Source organism: Hemicordylus capensis, chromosome 3 (assembly GCF_027244095.1).
Source record: "Hemicordylus capensis ecotype Gifberg chromosome 3, rHemCap1.1.pri, whole genome shotgun sequence".
Taxonomy (NCBI): domain Eukaryota; kingdom Metazoa; phylum Chordata; class Lepidosauria; order Squamata; family Cordylidae; genus Hemicordylus; species Hemicordylus capensis.
This window is the reverse complement of record NC_069659.1, coordinates 175,669,047-175,688,710: the sequence shown is the minus strand read 5'-3', so window position 1 is coordinate 175,688,710 and position 19,664 is coordinate 175,669,047. Positions and strand designations below refer to the sequence as shown.

At 42.1% G+C, this 19,664-nt stretch overlaps 1 protein-coding gene across 5 annotated transcripts in view; it reads right to left on the bottom strand.

The window, feature by feature from the left end:
- Positions 1–989: 989 nt before the first annotated feature.
- PCDH9 (protocadherin 9) overlaps positions 990–19,664 on the bottom strand; it is a 1,118,779-nt gene continuing 1,100,104 nt past the window's right edge. For 4 of the 5 annotated variants that reach the window (XM_053310834.1, XM_053310837.1, XM_053310836.1 and 1 more), the window contains exon 5: positions 990–4,684. In XM_053310834.1, coding sequence (XP_053166809.1) covers positions 4,311–4,684 — 374 coding nt within the window. In that variant the 3' untranslated portion in view covers positions 990–4,310. The remainder of the gene's footprint in view (positions 4,685–19,664) is intronic. The other variant, XM_053310839.1, reaches the window with a different exon arrangement.

Genomic DNA, 19,664 nt, shown 5'->3' with positions numbered 1-19,664 from the left:
TTTGAGAATCCCTGATGTAGAGAAAGGTGCACTCTCAGATAACCTGGACCTAAGCCACTCAGGGCTTTAAAGGTAATAACCAGCACTTTGTACTTTGCCCAGAAACATATCAGCTGCCAGTGCAACTGTTTAAGAATAAGCATAATATGGTCTCTCCGGAATACCCCAGAGACCAATCTGACTATCACTATTTGAACGAACTGAAGTTTCTAAACTATGTACAAAGGAAGCCCTACATAGAGTGTATTGCAGTAGTCCAACCTGGAAGTTACCAGCTGGTGTACCACTGTTTCCAGGTCATTCTCCTCAAGGAATGGGTGGAGTTCTTGAATCAATCTCAGCTGGTAAAAAGCACTCCTGGCCACAGACTCAACATGAGGCACAGCCTCAACCAGAGGCCTGGTCTACCCACTTGAAGTGGTACTTGCATGAGGTGATACCCTGGACTTAATGCATTGGCCCACCTTAGAGGGCTGATCTACGTGCCAACCCCAATTGGTAGACCTGCTTTCCCATAAAAACAGGCCTCAAAATGGTGCTCAAAACACTTAAAACGTTTCGAGTCAACATGGGGTTGTTTCATTTAAAGCTCGAAACAGGCCCTTTATTTTAAGGGTGTTTTGTTTTGTGCTTGAAACTCTCTGCCTCTGCTGCCATCTCCATGGCCACCCCCCTCCTCTCTTCAAATAGCCCATTTCCAATCTTGTGAAAGTGTTTTCTCTTCTCACATTGACTCATTGATCTTTGGGACTCTCCTTCAGCAGTATCCCTGTCACCATAGCAAAGGGGACAATATGCACCTCACCTTCTCCTCCTGACTTCTCCCTCTGACTTCTCCCTCTTTTCCCACCAAACCTGCCAAGCAATTGGTGGAACCTATATTTCTGCTGAGGCCTGCCCCCACAGCAGGTTTGGAATCCTGATGTATACATTTTTTAATATGCACATTAGGCATTACCAATGAAACAATATGATTTCAACAGTTTAAATTGTTAGTTTATTAAACTTTATTTATATTGCATAGGCATTACTGCGGTACTAACCCAAATACTGTTTCAGCAGCTTAATAATTGTACAAATGTACTGAAGGAGAGAGAGGGCAATATATGAGCTGTGGGGAGAATATAGCCTTGCTTTTTTCTTTTAAAGGTTGCATACATATGAGGGGGTTTGACCACAGACTATTTCAGGACAGATACCATAAACAAATGTATATATCCCAGGCAACACTGACAGTAAAGCTGTCATCTGAACAAATGAACATTGCCAAAGAGCAACTTAGATAGCTTCACATTTGACCTGTGAAAGTATAGCTGGAGGCCAATTTTGAAGGTCCTGCTCAGGAAAAACATCTATAGGAATTGTACAGGAATAATTTCTCCTCTGGAAACAGAATTAGTTAACATTCTCAAAGCAGGACTTCACACACCTTAAATTTGCCACAGAATTTATCCAGAAGTGAAACTTGAGATGAACGTGGATGGCAATGTTTTGGTCATACAGTTTTAGGAGTTTGAAGGGAGTTACAATAATCTTGATAATGTTCATGAAAATTCTTTAAGGAGAAGGGGTAATGTTGAACCTATATCTGCCTGTAAATGGAAATAGATTACGTGCAAAGCAGACAACAGTGTGTTGGGAAGAAGAATCTGGAAACTATGACTAGTGATACCAACTCCGCCTATCCCCTCATTCACTGGTGTAATAAGGCCTATAACAAATCCTTCAGCCCCACCAAGAGATTGGCGATGCTCAAACAGAAGCACATAAATGGAAATAGCAAACTCAAAGGAGGGGACCAATTTGCAGCAGCCCACCTTTGACATATGACACGCTCTGCCAGAGTCAAATGGAGGCTCCGTTTGTCCTTTGCATACTGGGGCCATAGTTCAGTGGCAGAGCATCTGCTATGCATGTAGAAGGCCCCAGGTTCAGTCCCTGGCATCTCCAGGTAGGGCTTGGGTAATCTTTTGCTGAAACCCTGGGGGAGCCGCAACCAGTCAGTGTAGGCAGTACTGAGCTAGATGGACGAATGGTATGACTTGGTATAAGGTAGCTGCCTATGTTCTGTTTGCCTCTGTCTGCATCTTCTTTTAAGCATTTTTCTTTGCTACACTCTTACCCACTGCCATAATTCTCTGCCATTCTTAACAATGGGACAAGATTTCTCCTTTCGGTTCCCCTCTGCCCCTGAATGCCTCACAATGACTTTGTTGTTGTTGTTGAAGTGCTTAATCAGGAAAGATTTAGAAAGTCATTAGGCCAAGAACTCCCACAAGACAACCAGGAATTCAGAACATTTATTGCAAGAGCTGAATAACTGTAAATAACGTTGAACTGGCAAAGCAGTAACAAGGATAACTGTTTAGATATTTATTCGGTCAAAGTCATCAAACACCCCTCACAAACTGACATATGTACCGCAATAAGCAATGCACCCCTAGCCCATTTTATGCTCGTATACTGTGGAGGAAAGAAAATGTGAACTGCTATATACAAAATAACTTCAGTTAGTTTTATTTTTATTAATGTTTTGGTAAGAACAAATTAATCAATATTAGCTACCTTTATTTTTTGTATTTATTTTAAGACTGATGTTTAACTGTGGCATAAGATAACTTTTCGCTTTTTTCTTTAAGGAATTTGTTTCCCTATGTTGCATGCTATTTGTTTAAATTGTCTGTCATGCCGTAAGAAAAAAACGCCTAAGAATGTTCTGATCAGGATTTGTTAGACGTGCAACTGAGATCTTATTAACATTAGGAGTCACTTTGCTGGTTGGATTCAAGTGACGTGACACTGGTACCTGCCAGGCATTGACCAACTATGATAACAAATAGTTAAACAGCAAGAATTAGAGATTGAACCCTTTCGTTTCCCCCAACTAGCCTACCAGGAGAATGCTTGGTTACATCATGAAGGCACAACACATTAAATATTTTGTGGCTATGATCTAAAAACACTTGTGTTACTACAACATCAATGCAGATGAAGATCAACACAACCTCTGCCATTTGAGCAATACAAACTGTCTTAGTTATAGACACACACTTGGCCCAATTATAAAGAAAGCAATTATTAGATATTGGCATCGTGTACAATGCACCAGGTAGTTCTCCTGTGCAAGCTCCACTGAAAGAAATGGGCATCTGGGCAGCTCCGATTAATTTCAGTGGGGCTTGTGCAGGGGAACTACTTGGCAGATTGTGTTCTTGGCAAATTATCCTCCACCTAATGCAATTTTGATTAATATCACAATCTCCAGTGTGATTGCAGCTAACACCTCAGAGTTTCTCACGAAAAGTGATGTATTCAGCTGCTATCGCGACTGATGTCCCCTTTCAACCCCCTTTTGCTTTGCAAATCAGAATAGTAATAATAATAAATATGCTAAAATTTCAAAGCCCTTGCTCCAAGTCCATCTTTTCCCCCCTTTTGAATTGGCAAATAGTTGTTAAACTGAACAGCATCAAAATAAAAGGATTTTTGTTTGTTTTTACCTTTCCCCCCAGAGTTTCTAACACAAGTGTTTTGAGTTCCTTGGAACATTGTGTGTCAGACAGACTACCAACACAGAAACACCATCACCAAAAGAAAGGAATTTAAAAACAAAACAAAACAGGAAGCAAATGAAATAAGGTAGGAAAAAAACAACTGTGAAACACAGAATTATGCTACAGTATTTTTTTTAGGTGAACGTTATAAGTACACAAAAGTTATTAATAATAATTGATCCTATTTACAAGTACTTGAACACTGATTGACTTAACAAGTGTCCACTAACATAGTTAATAGCACAGTAGGTTTAATGTTTGTAATTTTAGTTGTTTTGTTTCAGTAAAGATGTCAAGTATAGCAGTCCCAGCACAAGATCAATGGCAACAAGAACACAATTTCCTAATTGGATATGCTTTTTAAGAATTGCAATCCACCTTTTCTCTCTCTTTCTCCCATTCTCCAAATGTATCTTCTACTGTTCTCAGCAGCAGTCCAGGGTCAAAAAACAAAGAAAAGAAAAAACAGCCCCGAATTCTCAATCCCTTCCCAAAATAAACTAGACAAATTAAGATATTTGAAAACTGGAGAGATTCTCTGTAAGAGTTTGATTATGTCTATTTAACAAAACCACACAACTAGTAGAAATGCTCTTTTGTGTTGCAGTTCCATGGAGCTACCACAAAGTTATGCATATCTCTGCTATGTGACGCATAGTTCTAGAGGTCTACCCAGTACATAAAGCTCTGACACACACACACACAGTATTAGCAAGTCTAACTAGGCTAAAGTCACTGTTCCAAAGAAGCCATTCCTTATAGCTGGTTCTCCTTTGGACTCTCCACTGCTCCTGAGGCTTGTTTATAGGACTTCAAGTTAGCCAAAGGAATGTCAGTCATGTGATTGCCAGGGTTGAAATGGCCTTCACCCGAACCAAATTGCTTTCGGTCACTGAACTGGTTTCTGTTGCTATCTTCTTTCCAGGTTCTTGTCAACGTGTGTCCATTCACCAGTTTGTCTTTCTTTACCCATTCTTTCTGAGGTGCAAAGGTGGAGAGTGGAGACTTTGGCTGCTGGTATGAACCCAATGTGGGAGGCATCCAGCAGTTGTCTGAATGACCCAGCACCAGGCATTCTTGAGTGCACATCTCGGTAGCTTCAGCTAATCCTCGAGGGCCAAGAGGTCCATCTGCAGTTACATGTGGGTAGAGACAACATGGGAAAGGGGAGGGAGGGGGAGAGAGAGAGAGAGAGGGAGGGAGAGAGAGAGAGAGAGAGATGAAGTTAGGCATTCGTTTTAGAAAGCATTATTTAACCATTTAAATTTTTATATCCCACCTCACTTGCATGCAGTTAAATCAAAACAAAATGGCATTGCTCCCTAAAAACAAGGCAATTTATACAGAAGTCAAAATAGATTTGATATCCAGTTAAATACTATAAACCACAATACTCCTCCAAAAACTCAAAAGGCAGACTCATGAGTAGAAATCTGTTTTCACTGTATTGTTGATCTTACTAGATCAGGATAATTGGTTAAGTGAGTAGCATAAAGACAATGTCAATCATCTCATTACTGTTGCTTGGTAGAGTCAGGGCTATTTCACGTTTTTACAATCCACATTTCACAATAACTAACCTAGGTTTGCCACTAAGTGTACATACAACAGAAGTTTTCATGTTCGTACAATCTTCGGCTCAGAGCTTAAGCACAGGCTCTATCCGCATGATCTGTACCCTACAGAAGTGTGGAATACAGATCGCATGTGCAGTTTGTATCCCATAGGGTTTTGCAGAAAGCTGGATTAACATGTGAAGGTTGGGGATGGGCCAATCCCGATGTCCCCATGTAATCATGATCCATGGCCATGTTCCCTCCAAAAGGCTACAGGAATAGCTTGGGCAAATGTCTCAGCCAAACAGGATAAGCCAAACAGCCTTCAGTACATCTAGGAAATGCATCCTGGAGTTTGCACAGCAGAGTGGGTGGGGGAGGAAGCTGTATCATTTTTCTTAAAGGTCAAAAAATCAAAACCACAACCTCTCATTAGGGGACAGAGTGTGAAATCTTTTTACATTTTTGCAAACTCAAGGGGGAAATACTAGCTGTCCACCAACTGTTGACAATGTAAAGTGCCTGCTTTTGCTTAGCGTATTTCTCAGTAGTATGACACTGCAGAAATTATTCATCTGATCAGTGTGTGGTGCAGTGAGAAAACAAAGACATTCCAAAACAAAGCTCCACGCCATCATAAAGGGCTTAGCCCTATATGCTTCAGTCTTCTCAATAAACTTGTTCATGTGTCTAAATATATGACTATTTCAACTGCAAATTTTCAACAGCAGAGACAATTTCCTTAATGTGAGATTCCTCTCTCCTCTAAGAAAAACTCCTAACATTGTTTTCTGTAGTCTTTCGTTGTTTCTTGATTAAAACCAAGTGACGGGAAAGAGATAGGAAGGAAATTACTGATCTATTTGGAACACCAAGTTAACTGATAGTCAGGAAGGCTGTAATAAGAAAAAAGTTTGAAAGGGCAGCACAACTCAGAGGAAAAAGAAAGAAAAGAGAAGGTGTAACGGATCACTGCCACAATAATAAAAAAAGTCATTAAGAAGGATAAAAATGGAGACAAAAGAAAGAGGACTTGCCAGGCATGGGACTGGTAGGTTCAAAGATCAAAGACTGAGGCTGCTGCTTCTTCTTTTTTTAAAAAGTAAGTGCATCCAAGAAATACCTAGAGCTACTTCTGAAATGTGACCTAGAGTGATTTTATGAGCAAACTGCAACATTTCTCCTCAGCTTAAACATTCATGGAATTTTGAGAGAAGGCAAAACCAATAGACTAGCAAAACCTCTCAAAAGAGTTCTCCACTCCCTACATGGTCACCAGATTTCTCCTGAAACTAAAGGAGAAATTCAAATTCTTCTAAATTCTTTGGTTCTTTCTCAGGTGAAAAATATTTGAAATGGCACAAGAAGCCAAAGGATGATTGATAAGACTGGTGAAAAATATCTTTCAGTGGGGTTTTGCCTACACTCGCTGGTTCTGTATGTGGCATTTCAGTGGCTGAGCAGATACTATGCATTCAGAAGGCTCTAGATTTGACTTATTGTAAGGTGATCCTATATTCATCTCTTTGTACCTGTGAGACATAATCCAATAAGGGCAATCTTCATGCAGAAGTCTGTTTCCATGCATGGATGTTCTTTGCTGAATTGGGAAGGCTGTATACAGGTTTGTTGACCTGGGGCTGTAAGATTTAGAGCAGGCCTCAACCAAGTTTCTTTGGCTCTAAGAGTCAGTCCAAACATTTCTGAGCCAGTCTGCCCTCTGCTCCATGGGTTTGTGGGGAGGTGAGGCATCAAACTCACTGATTGATGCCGGCAATGCCTGCTGCTACATGGGGGACAGGCCCACTGCTTATCCCAACAGCACCTTCTGTTCCTTTGCAGGCAGATTCTCTGCCTTGCTTGGTCATTCCTCCTTTTGGTCACATCCAACTAACAGGCAACAGACTGATGCAACCAGGAGAAGGAGGGATCAATCTGTCCCTGCCTTGCATGCTGATTCTACCTCCTGGTCATGTCTGTTCATTGCTTGGCTCAGGAACCATGCTTAAATTTCAAGGCATGATGATGAGCTGGCATCTGGGGACTGGCAAGCCCTGATTCAGAGGCTGTTGACATGTGCATGTGAAATGCAAAATGCATTGGGGCTTTGGCAATTCTTTGGCCTCTATACATGTTGCATATGTGTGCATGTGTGCTGCATGCACACACAAACATACACAGCAGGGAAGCCCAGCTGCCCACTTGCTGTCCTTGCCACCTCCACCCGAGGCCTGACATGAGGCATTATAACCAAGTTGCCCTGACAAACAATGATACATTATAATGCGCTGCAGCAGGCCAGCTGCCCAGAACAGCCAGCAGCAGCAGCAGCAGCAGGAGCCACAACAGAGCAGCGAGGACAGCAACTGGGCAGGTGGGAGGATGATGGGGACTGCCTACCTGCCTTTGGACCGTGACTGCTCACCCACCTACCCACCCATCAATGGAAGTGATGGGAGGCACCCACATGGGCAAAGGGGGTGGGGGTGCCAACAATCCTTGGGCTGGCCCTGTGTTATCTCAGTAAGTGCTACAGTTGTGCTGTATGGTAGGTGAGTTTTTATTACTTCCCCATAATATAGATGGGGATGGGTCTCAGGTTGAGAGATAGTGATACCTAAATCTACCTAGTAGAATCACAGATGATATTTGAATCACCTGTGATTCAACCTGACAGGGATTTGGTGCAGGGTGTTATCAGTATGCTGATGACACCCATATCTATTTCTCCATGGCAATTTCATCAGGAAATGACCTAACTTCCTTAAATGCCTCCCTGAAGGCGGTAATGGGCTGGATAAAGGAGACCAAACTGAGGTTGAATCCAAGTAAGACAGAGGTACTCATTGTGGGAGGTCAAATCTTAGGAATTGGTTAGCTCTGCCTGTTCTAAACACTCCCCCAGAAAGAGAGGTACGTAGTATTGGAGTTCTTCTCGACCCAAACCTCTCCCTGATTTCTCAGGTTGAGGCAGTGGCCAGAAATGCTTTCTATCAGCTTTGGCTGATTCGCCAGCTACATCTATTTCTGGAGATAAATGCTCTTAAAATAGTGGTGCATATGCTGATTGTTGGAAATTCTCTGTGGTGAGAGAATCCCTTTCTCATTATAGCAGAGTGCACAGAGGCACAACACAGCGGATTTAGTTAGGCATGTGTGTATGCTGAGAGTAAAGTAACTTGGAGCCAATTCATAGTTTCAAATCCATATATAAGGCATTTATTAAGGCACTCCATTCTAGATAGGAAAGTGAGGAGTTAGGATCTCTAATTTATCTATCTAGCTGGATGCAGATGGATTCTGCATCTTCCCTGCACACATGGTGCAGGGAGAGAGGCTTGCCATGTTGCAAGGTAGAAGGACAGGTAGGGAAGAGAGAGAGGAAGGAAGTTAATCCCTGAGATTAGCAATCAGATTAGCAATAGTGTCAGAGCAGTGGAGAAGGGATGACCAATGTCTTGACTCTCTAACCCTCTGACTCACTAGTCTGTCCTCCACTGTCTGAGACAAGAGACAGCGCAAAGTCCTTTAACTTCCAACACTGATAACATCCAGACTTGACTACGGCAATGTGCTCTACGTTGGGCTGCCTTTGTATGCAGTTTGGAAACTGCAGTTTGTACAGAATGCAGCAGCCAGGTTGGTCTCTGGAGTTACCCAAAGAGATCTTATTACACCCATTTTAAAGGAACTATGCTGGCTCCCAATAAATTTCCATGCAAAATACAAAGTGCTGGTTATTACCTATAAAGCCCTAAACAGCTTGGGTCCAAGGTATTTTAAGAGAGCGCCTTCTTCATTATAAACATCACCACCTATTAAGATCATCTGGGGAGGTCCAGTTGTGGCTGTCACCGGCTCAGTTGGTGGCAACTCAAAATCGGGCCTTTTCGAGAGTTGCCCCAGGACTCTGGAACACACTTCCTTATGAAAGTAGAGTTTCCCCTTCTCTGAATGTTTTAAAGAAGGACCTAAAAACATACCTGTTTAGTCAGGCTCATGGTTTATAGTTTTAAAGCTTTGGTTATAGAGTTTTTATTGTATTTTAAACTGTTTTAATTAATGTTTTAATGGTTTTATATTGTGAACTGCCCAGGGACTTTTTTGTATGGGGCGGTATGTAAATGTTAAAAACAACACACACACACACACAAGCTTACATTTCTGCAGCACAATCCTACGCCTGGTGATTCAAAAATAAACCCGGCGATATTCACTGAGGTTTACTCCCAGAAAAACCTGCACAGATTGTAGCTTTGGCCACTCGGTCTCACAGAAATCATATAAGATTTTTTTGATTTTTTTAAAGGAGCTTGATTAGCTCATATATTTTCAATTTTTCCATTTGAATTAATGTTTTTATGCCTTTAATTCATTTATTTTTCCATTTTATTTAAATGTTTCACCTGCTTTAAACTATTTACGAAACTTTGTGTAATTAAAAGAAATTAAATTAGATACTAAGAAGTACACAAGCATTGACTAGAAGCTTCATGGATTTATTCAGGGACAGCTGCAGACCTTGAGCTTAAAATCTGAGTCCCAACCATTTAGTAGAAGTAAAAGTTTATTTATTGTATAGCTCAGCCCTCTCCTGGCCTTTCCACATGTCTCTAGATTCTTCACTACTATAATCAAAGTGATATAGGTATTTCATGGAAGAGAAAAAACAGAAAGTAAAGAGAGCATTCCCAGCATATTGTTAACATTTCCAAAAGTTAATCTATAGGTTAAACGCTGATTATTTTCTTTTCTGCTGACAACAGCAATTTACTTTTAATTAGTTTTTCTCATCCCCCACCCCCACAAAAGAATACAATCCTATCTTGCTGACCCAAAAGGGATCGGTTTGGCAGGGATTAAATCTTCCAATGCACAATGAAGAGGGAAGAAGAAGAAAATCTCATTCACTACAGACTGACACATTTCAGGAAACAGACAGCATGCTCTTTGGGCTTCCAATTTTCAATGAAATTAATGGAAGCTCTCCGTGCCAAACTCTTATGTTTCGTGTCCTTATCCAGCAGCTAAATAAACTAAACTCAAGTTCAAATACAGCTGACATCTATTTTAGTTTGGGCTTTAAATGAGCAATAAGCTCTTTTTAGTGAGAATGAAAATATGCTTGTGGCCCTTTAAGCCATGTCAAATTAGTCTCCGAGAGATTTATTTCTCATTTAGCTTGCTTTCCTGAGTAATAGCCACTGAGAGCTAAGGCACTTAATTTTGGTGTAGGTTTTACACAAGCATTCTTGGCTGATAAGTTGGTAAAGTTTATATGGGGGTTTGGAACTGTTTGTCGGGAGCCTAATTTAAATGCTTATTCTTGGCAATGAAATGCTTGATGCGCACACATTCTCGGAGATGTGCCTAGAGCGAGTCAGTTTGCTTTTCCATCAATAACTACAATATTGGGTATATCTGGACAACAAGAATGAGATTTCTTTTGCTCCAGTGCTAGCCCTGTTTGCTGCTAATTATATTGTATCAACATTTATCCCTGTGTATAGGATGCAGCAGCTGGTGAAGAAAAGCTGTGCACATAAACCATCTCCTCTCCATGGAAAACCATTCTCCCCTCATTCTCCTCTCCATGGAGGCAGCTAGGAAAACTTTAGCCGACCACTCCTTTCCCTTGTCCATGCCATTTCTGTTGCTTCTGTTATGGCAAGGAGGGGGTGTATACAGTCACCAGCACTGGAACAAGGAAGCACACGGATATATTTGAAATGAAAACCTTCTCCAGCCACACAGCACACACCCAACGATCTCCTGCTGCTGTGAGGAGAAACCATCACAGATCATACACCACAGGGGAAACTTTCCTGTCACCTAATGCCACCTTAAAAACAGTGGTCAACATCCTGACTGACACTGCATCAGTGTCATGTTTCAGTGTCATGTTTCTGCAGTAGCACACTGTGGCAGCGGGGATGGAAAACTATCTCCCCTTCCTTCCATGGCTGTCTGTGCCACCTGAAAATATGGCCTCCCTGTTGTGTAAAACCACAGTCTTAGTCAGGAATGCAACACTGGTCCTTCATTAGGTAGGATATCGGCCAGTTCTATTCAATGGAAGTTATCCAGCTGCAAGTCTTCAAACTTACCAGGATTTCCAAACTATTACCGAATTTCCCCTTGCTATGCAATACAAAATGACAGTGAAGTGAGGAGCAACAGGCCTTGCTGTCATCCCAACATTAAGTGAGACTGCCCTAGCACATAGCCCACAATGTTGCAGGGCTTTTGTGGAAGGTGAATCCCGTTAATCAAACACAAGCCCTGTTGAAGACAAGAGTATTGAATATTGATTTATTTAGTCAAGTACTCTGCTTTGACTGCCAGAGGCTTTCTACGGTCTTGGCAAGGGGCCAGCCTCAGACTCTTTAACTGAAGATATCAGGGTGTGAACCTGGCATCTTCTGTATGCAAAAGCATGCAATGGAATAAGCTTTATGAATGAATTAGCACCTTTTCCTCATATGCTGATGATCAATACAGGATGGCAGGATTGCACTCTTCATTTGGATGTAATGCACACAAAAACACATGAGCTCCTGAGTGCTGCCACTTCCACTCCAGTATAATTACACTCCCAATTTCTATAGTTTTAAAGTCTATTCTTTTTGGACAGCATCACATGGCCAAGTGACAAATTAAGGTTGTAAATAGGCAGAGATGGGAAAGATCCTTTGTGGAATAGATACAGCTGGATTTTTTGTTTTGTTTTGTTCTTTTTGAATTGCCTTGCATGGAAAGCAAGCATAATGTTGCCTTAATAGTAATTATCTCTTTCCTCCACCGTCACCAGACAATAGCTTTCTCTCAATTTTCTGAAGTTGTTTCATCACCGCATACAATGACACCACTTTAAAAGCTGCTCCTGCTGCTTTAATTTTATAATTGCATTAATTTGTTTCTCTTCTCTTCATAAAAACGTCACTAGGATCTCTGAATCAAGTTTTTTGCAAGCTGAAGTATTCGCTCCCCCCTCACCTCCCCCCACCCCAAAGTATTTGTTCTCCAAACAATCCAGAATAAATCTGGTTATCAGTCTTGGCTGCTTGAATATATAATGACGCAAGTGCTGATAAAACTGTACAAGCCACCTGTCTCCACATTTAAATATTTTGAAGGCAAACACAGTAGTACATTAGCAAGAAGTCCTTAAAACTGCCTTTGTAAATATTTATATCTGATTGTGCTCAAAAATAATGCCTTTTGTTGTTGTGTTTTTATTCGGTTAATAGCTGTCAGGCAGCTGCGTATTTGTGTTGTCTCTGAAGCAGGCAGGTGGAAGGAGAAGCTGTGCCAGTCAAGTGCTGGCTCTCTCCTAATGGTGGAGATTCTGAGTGGTCTTTTATCTCATTTTATTATACCCAGAAGCTAACCTCTTATTCCATTGATTAACTCACTGCTGCAATTAGCAAGTAGCTGCTGGCTAGCTGACCGACTGTTTTTCAACTTGCTGCTTCAAAGGCCTTTTGCTCAAAGGGTGGAGAATTATCTTTTGACTGGAGAAAGTGTTGGGACCTCAAAAAAAATTTTTTTAAACCTACTCAAAGATGTTCTGTGGTATCAAGTAAGAGAGGTCGGATAGCCAACCAACAGTTGCAATGTGGATGAGAAACAGATAATTTTCTACCGCAATGTTGCTGAAGCAAATATTTCTCCTTACTGGATCTCTCCAATTCCCCTTATTGGGCTGGATAGGGACAATCATTTCCCCACATCTAGAATCTATGTGATACAGTTCTCGTTGCCGTTTGGCAGGATGATTCAGACAATCAAACTACTCTGAGCAGAGAGAACTCACCCTGGATAAGTTTGGCTATCCGCATGAGCTCAGAAAACTGGGAGGCTGAGTGGCTACACTTCTTCCTCCTCTGGGGGGCACAAACAAAATGAAAGCTTTATAGTTTGGGCAATGTAGGTGAGAAGGGAGAGATTGATCACTAAAGCCTAGAGATGTTGCCTCTGTCTGCAACAAGAAAGAGGTGTTGGGGAAATTTGCCACTAAATTCAAAGATGACATTCAAAGGAAATTTGGAGCTTACTGCTCAGGCAAAACAGCAGGAAAGTATTAAGGGCAGTTAAGAGCATCCCAATGAGACTTGTGGAACTGTTCAAGAGTACTTACTTGCACATCCCTGAACTCCCCCTATGTGAGATAGATTGAGTGGTTCAATCCCCAGCACAGCATCCTTCTAGTGATATGGTATGGATTTATGCTGTGTTGCTGGTGTCTATCTTATGTTTGTTTTTTTTAGAATGTGAGCCCTTTGGGGACAGGGAGCCATTTTATTTATTTATTTATATCTATGTAAACCACTTTGGGAACTTTTGTTGAAAACAAAATGAAAGCTTTATAGTTTTGGCAACACAGATGAGAAGGGAGAGGTGAAAGAGGAATATTCATCGCATGTGTATTCATATTAGGGCAAAACACCTGAAGAATTCCAAGAGGACTTCACCTTTTGAGTTAAATTAGCAAAATATCTTGGGGGACAGGCATTTTTTTTCAATTATTCCTGATCTTAGGCTTGGCATCTCACTCTCTGGAATTGAAAGTGGCAATCCAAAACAAAGCCTATGTGATATATGGGATCAGAGCTAGGGCTTAGATTGGTGGGGCTTGAGTTGCCATACCTGCTCTATCTAGTCTTCTGGGTAATCTTGGCAACTGCCGTCTAGTCCACTGGATGGTTGTTAGTATAAAATGAGAGGAGTGGGTGGTGGTGGTAAGCCACCCTAATGTCCCTGAAGGAAGAGTGAGGCACAAGTGTAATAAATGACCAGGATCAGGCATATGGGGATAATGAAGGTTCCTGGTCTGTGGGGGCTGCAAAGGCTCCTCCCGCTCCCCCATTCCGTTATCCTTTCCTTCCCACCCCACCCCATCGTGTTTCTTCTTGTCACACCACCCCACCCTGGCCTAGGCTGGGGTGTGTTAACATGCGTTGGCCACACCTCTCCCCCTATATTATCATGCCAATGAGGGCTGGCACTGGGAAGGAACACATGACAACCCCCTCACTCTCTGCAGCCCATGAGCCCTGCACGTGCTTCGCCAGCTGGAGGCATCAAGGGGAGTGTTCCATGTTCCTTCCCAGTGGCAGCCATGTCCCCTGCATCAGCATGATGATGCAGGGGGGTGAGTGTAGTTAGCACAGCAGTGGATAGGAGAATGCAGTGGAGGTGCTGGTGGAGAAATGCGGCAGGGACACGTCACTGGGCCACCACCCAAGTTGCTACACCTCTGATCAGGATCCAAATAGTTGCTTAGGCTCAATCAAGGGACATGCACTAACCCAGTGGAACCTTTTACTTTTTTGTTGAACAGTTCACACCCATCCCATATCACAAACCTATTTTAATGTTCCCCTCCGTTTCCAAGTAGTTTGTCATGGGGCAGAAGACTGCTGTCCAATAAACCCAAATCAAACATCCTTGCATACACCAAACTAATTTCATGGTTCTTTGTTGTTTATTCATTTATTACATTTTTATACCACCCTATTCAAAGGCTCTGCACAGTGCACAACAACAAAGAACAAGAAACTAACAAACAATCATTTGAAACTTCAGCTTAAGACAATATAATTTTAAAAAAACACAGCAATTTTAAAACATGTTTAAAAGCAATTTGGTCTGGAAGGCCAGACCAAACAAATAACTTTTAAGGGCTATCTTAAAGCCAACAATGAACCCAAGCTACGGGTTTCTGCCAGGAGTGCATTCCACAGCCCAGGAGCAGGCACAGAGAAGGCCCGGCTCTGAGTTGCCACTGGACGTACAGGTGGCAACTGGAGACAGACATCTCCAGATGACCTCAACATGTGGTGGGGTTCATACAGAAGAAGGCATGCTCTAAGGTAATCTGGACCTAAGCCTTTCAGCGCTTTAAAGGTAATAACCAGCACTCTGTATTGTGCCTAGAAAGCTATCAACAGCCAGTGCAACAGTTTAAGTTCAGGCACAATATGTTCTTTCCGAGTTACCTCAGAGACCAGTCTGGCTGCCACATTTTGGACTAACTGAAGTTTCTGAACTATGTACCAAGGCAGTCTCACATAGAGCACATTACAATAGTTAAACCTGGACGTTACCAGCTGATGCACCACTGTTTTGAGATCATTCTCTTCCAGCTGTCGAATCAGCCAAAGCTGATGAAAAGTGCTCCTGGTCATATCATCAACCTGAGATACCAGATCCACCTGAGCAATGCCAGGTTGAGGCCTGGATCCAAGAGCACTCCCAAGCATACCTGTTACTTCTGGAGGAATGCAACACCATCCAGCACAGGAAGATCTAACTCATCCCTAAAATTCCATTCCCCCACAATGAGCACCTCCATCTTACTTGTATCCCGTCTGTTTGCTATCCCTCATCCAGCCCATCACTGCCTCCAGGCAGACATTTAGGGAGAATATGCCTTCACCTGGTGATACTGACATGGAGAAATAGATTTGGGTGTCATCAGCATACTGATAACAACCTGCACCAAATCTCCTGATGACCTCATCCAGTGTTTTCATGTAGGTATTAATTTATATTTCTTGAGATCCTGAGTACAAGTTGCAAGTTCATAAGGGAGCATTGGAAATTATTATTGCCCAGATTTTAGAAATTGCTCACTTTGAAGCAGTCTCTGACAAATCCGGTAGCAATAAATTCCCATACTCTCTTATGGCCAAGCCTATAATACTTATGACCCACAAAGCGACAGGTAACCTTTTAGGCAATGGTAAACAAGCAACTTCAGTAGCCTCATAATCTTAATCAGTAACTATTCACTTGTATAGATTTTATTTTCTCATTCTGGCTTTCTTATTATTTTAATTTAGGCATGCATAACTTATGGTCTACCAATAAATTCAGTGCATGAGCTACATATGGTAACTCACCCAAATATGCAATGAATGGTGTGTGTGTGTGTGTGTGTGTGTGTGTGTGTGTGTGTGTGTGTGTGTTGTCTCTCTGATACTGAAAAATGTAGGGTGGGGGGAGCAAGTAGGTCATAATGTATTCTCTTCAAGAGGCCATAATACATAGCTGGTAGGTTGTCTGGGGCTTAGTGGGTAGCTGTGCAGCCCTAGTCAAAGTAGAGCTCCCAAGGGTTTAAAATGGGGACCTTGTACTGGTATGATTGGTCTCTGAGCCCAGCCCTGTTATCTTGCTCCTCTTTTTCTTCCTCGGTGTTTCAGTGTCATTATTAATTTTGATTCATTATAACATTCTTTATAAGTAAACACCTTGATTAAGATGTGTGAAAGGCAAGGGGGGGGGGGACCCACTTGCACATTTTCAAGTTTGCAGAGAAAATCTGCCACTATAAAAAGAAGTGTGTTTTGTGGGTTGAATATCAGTGTCACATTCTAGATGCAGGCAGTCACCTTGAAAAAAGCCGCGGAGGAGAAACCAAGCAGGATTCCACAAAACCTTTTGTTAGCAAATAAATAGGGATTACATTTTTACACGTCTCTCCCACAGATTTTATTCTTCGGTCACAGACGAAAAGTCAACATTTGGAGATGGAGATGGTCCAAACACAACAACACATGGGCAGCCAAAGCAGCAGATTCTCTCCCCGGGAGAATATGGTTATTTAGACAGACTTTATAGCTCAAAAAGAACAGATAGCAGAACATCTTTCTAAATCCGCACCTTCTATTTCATAGCATGGACCTCATCCATCTTTTTAACTGCTGAAGCTACTGCTGAGGAGAACATTACCACAACTAATTCTGCCTTTTTCAAATTAGCATTTTTGCCACATTTCCCATCTTTTCTAAATAAATTTTTTAAAAATTCATGCAGGGGATTGAAATGAACCTTCTACATTTGACATATTTGCTAATAAAAGCTGAGCACCCACAGTGTTGGATTAATATTCACTTTATTAACACATATTTTCTTTTATTTAGTTGAGATTCTTAGCCTGCTGCTAGAGAGATAAAATGAATAGACATGTATTAAGTTTACTAAGAGTTTTAACTCTGTAAAAATGCAAAATAATCTAGCCTAAATGCTGAGAATTATTTGGTCAACTGCTAGAAATGCAGGACTTTTCTGAAAAATGTATGTCCTCCATTGCTGATCAGTAAAGTGAAGTGGAGGTCTGGTGTGGGAGAGTGTTCACTTACTGGAGGCAATAGGTTGATTTGGTGGAGTGGGAGCTGTGTAGGCCTCCAGTGTTTCCAGAAATGGCCAGCGTGCAATTTTTAGGAATTTTTCACACCTTCCATCCAAATATGGCCTGGGGTGGGGCAGAAGAGCCAACATGGCAATGGAGTAACAGCTGGTCAAATAACTCTGGAAGGTTTTCTTTTTAATGTATGGATAATCTAAGGACAATGTTTATTAGAACAGTTTTCTTTTAAGATTTTATTGCTGCGTGGACTGCTTAGTCTTTTTGACCTTTATTTTCCATCAGTTCATTTGTTACTTAGATGGGTTAGTGGTCTGCCCTACGTATTGTTGCTTTTCAGGTCAGGTGCTCTTGTACAGAACCTGAGTGCTAAATCAGAACAATCACCTTGTCCCTGATTGGCTCTTGATGTGGGCCACTCTGCCCTGCATTCACCACTAACCACTGGCAGGGCCATGCCCAATCATTCTATTTTGGTTGTGCTGTGGAATCTACCCTTGCATCTCCATGTCTATCTCCCCTCCTATAAAAACAAAATACAACTCATGCCCCAAACAATATGCAAATAAAAATGAAAGTTTCAACACTAATTCCAGCCAAGACAAGTATACCACAAGCATGAGGAGCAAGGTCCCCAAACACAGTAGTTCTCAAACTGTGGGCCAGAACCCCCTGAATGTCACAAGCAACTTTAAGGTGGGTGCTGTCAGAGGGGAATTATTAGGCGTCAGGGGCCTTACCCAACATCTTTGAGGTGCAGAGATGGTCAGGGCTGACGGGAGGAAGGCAGGAGCTGACAACCACCCAGCTGGAGAGAGATCCCTCTCAGAAGACAAGCTTTTGTAAGTGTGTCCCAAGAGAGCTCTCTCTTCTGGCTCATTGAACTAACAAGTGCCACTGCTGTGCCTGCCCTTGGCTTTGTGAGCAGAAGAGGAGCTGGGTGGTTGTCAGCTCCTGTCCACCTCCCCATACCTTGGAGGCACTGGAGCAGCTCTTCAGGCCTGCTTTAAGTTCCTTATGGTGCCCCCCCCCCACGCTGAATTTTGGGTTTGTGTGCAAGCAGATTACAAATCAGTGTAAGTGATCAGCTAATCCAAATCATTTTAGAGTGAGAACGCTATGAAAATACTTATTCCCTTTGCAACACCCTCTTTGTGTAAATCAGAGTTCTCAACTCTAAAGAGCAAATATCAATCAAAAATAAAAGTTCAGCCCAAATTAGATGGGCAATCTCAAACAGAAAGCTTATCCTTCTCATTAAAAAGGTGTCTGTGCTTTATTTATCCCTACCTATCTAATCATTTGAGTAAATTAATCGGGTGGGGGAGGGTCACAACTTTATATATTGCTTTAAGTGGTCATAATATTAAAAAGTTTGGGAACCCCTGCCCCTAGCCTTTTGCATAGCTCTTCTTTCATTTGCATGCAGTATAAATACAATTCCTGTATCTGTCCCAATATCTGTGCTCTGTTCACTCTGGCCCATCCCTTCATGCTGTGGCACCTAGAATCCAGACAGATGTAAAGAAGTCATCCCCTTGGTATTGGCACCAGGATCCCAGCTTAGTGCCAACACTGCAGCTGCCTTTGCTGATGCAACATGGACATCCTCTGCCCTGCTTGCCAGGAATATGGCTGGGCTGCAGCAGGCACACAAGCTGCTGTCTGAAAAGCTGCAGCTTTAAGCTGATCAATAGGACTGAGTCTGTCCCCATCATTTGCTATTTTAGAAAGATGAATTTTACGAGAGGATTTTGTTGCTGCTGGCTATATTGCAAAATGGTATGCGTAGCATTATTAAAAAGAAAGCCATTATTTAATATTTAAGGCATTCTTTTAATCGAAGGGTCAAACTAGTTATGTGCACCAACATGTTTTTTAGAGACTTACTTCCCATTGGAAGCACCTTTTAAAAAAAAAAAAACAGCTGTGGGAGGGCCCGATCCTGAGTGGGACCACAGTGTATGGGGAAGAGCTAAGCTCATGCCCGCATGGTTGTCCTGCTGAAAATCAGCACACACACCCCGAAGCTGTTTTTTTGCTCCCAAAGTGGCTATAATGCAAAAAGCAACAGGAGGTGGTTATCACTGGGAAAGCAGCATGTGGGCAAGAAGCTGGCGCCATTTACCATCGTTCCAATAAAGATTTTTGCCCCATGGGGTTTGTGTGTGTGTTTGTTTTTGGAGTGCAGGAAAAGACGTGATCCTGCTTGGAAATATGTGTCTTAATATTGTGTGTTTGTGCACACTGGCTAACATGTTGCACAGTTCAATGCTGGTGTCTCTGACCTGCCAGGGCTGCTGCACATGTGAACGGTAGCCCTGATGGTGCTGAAAAGGTGGGCAATTGTGCAACGATCTAAAACAGTGAGCGGGCACTTGCGTCACACTACTTCCATGGTTT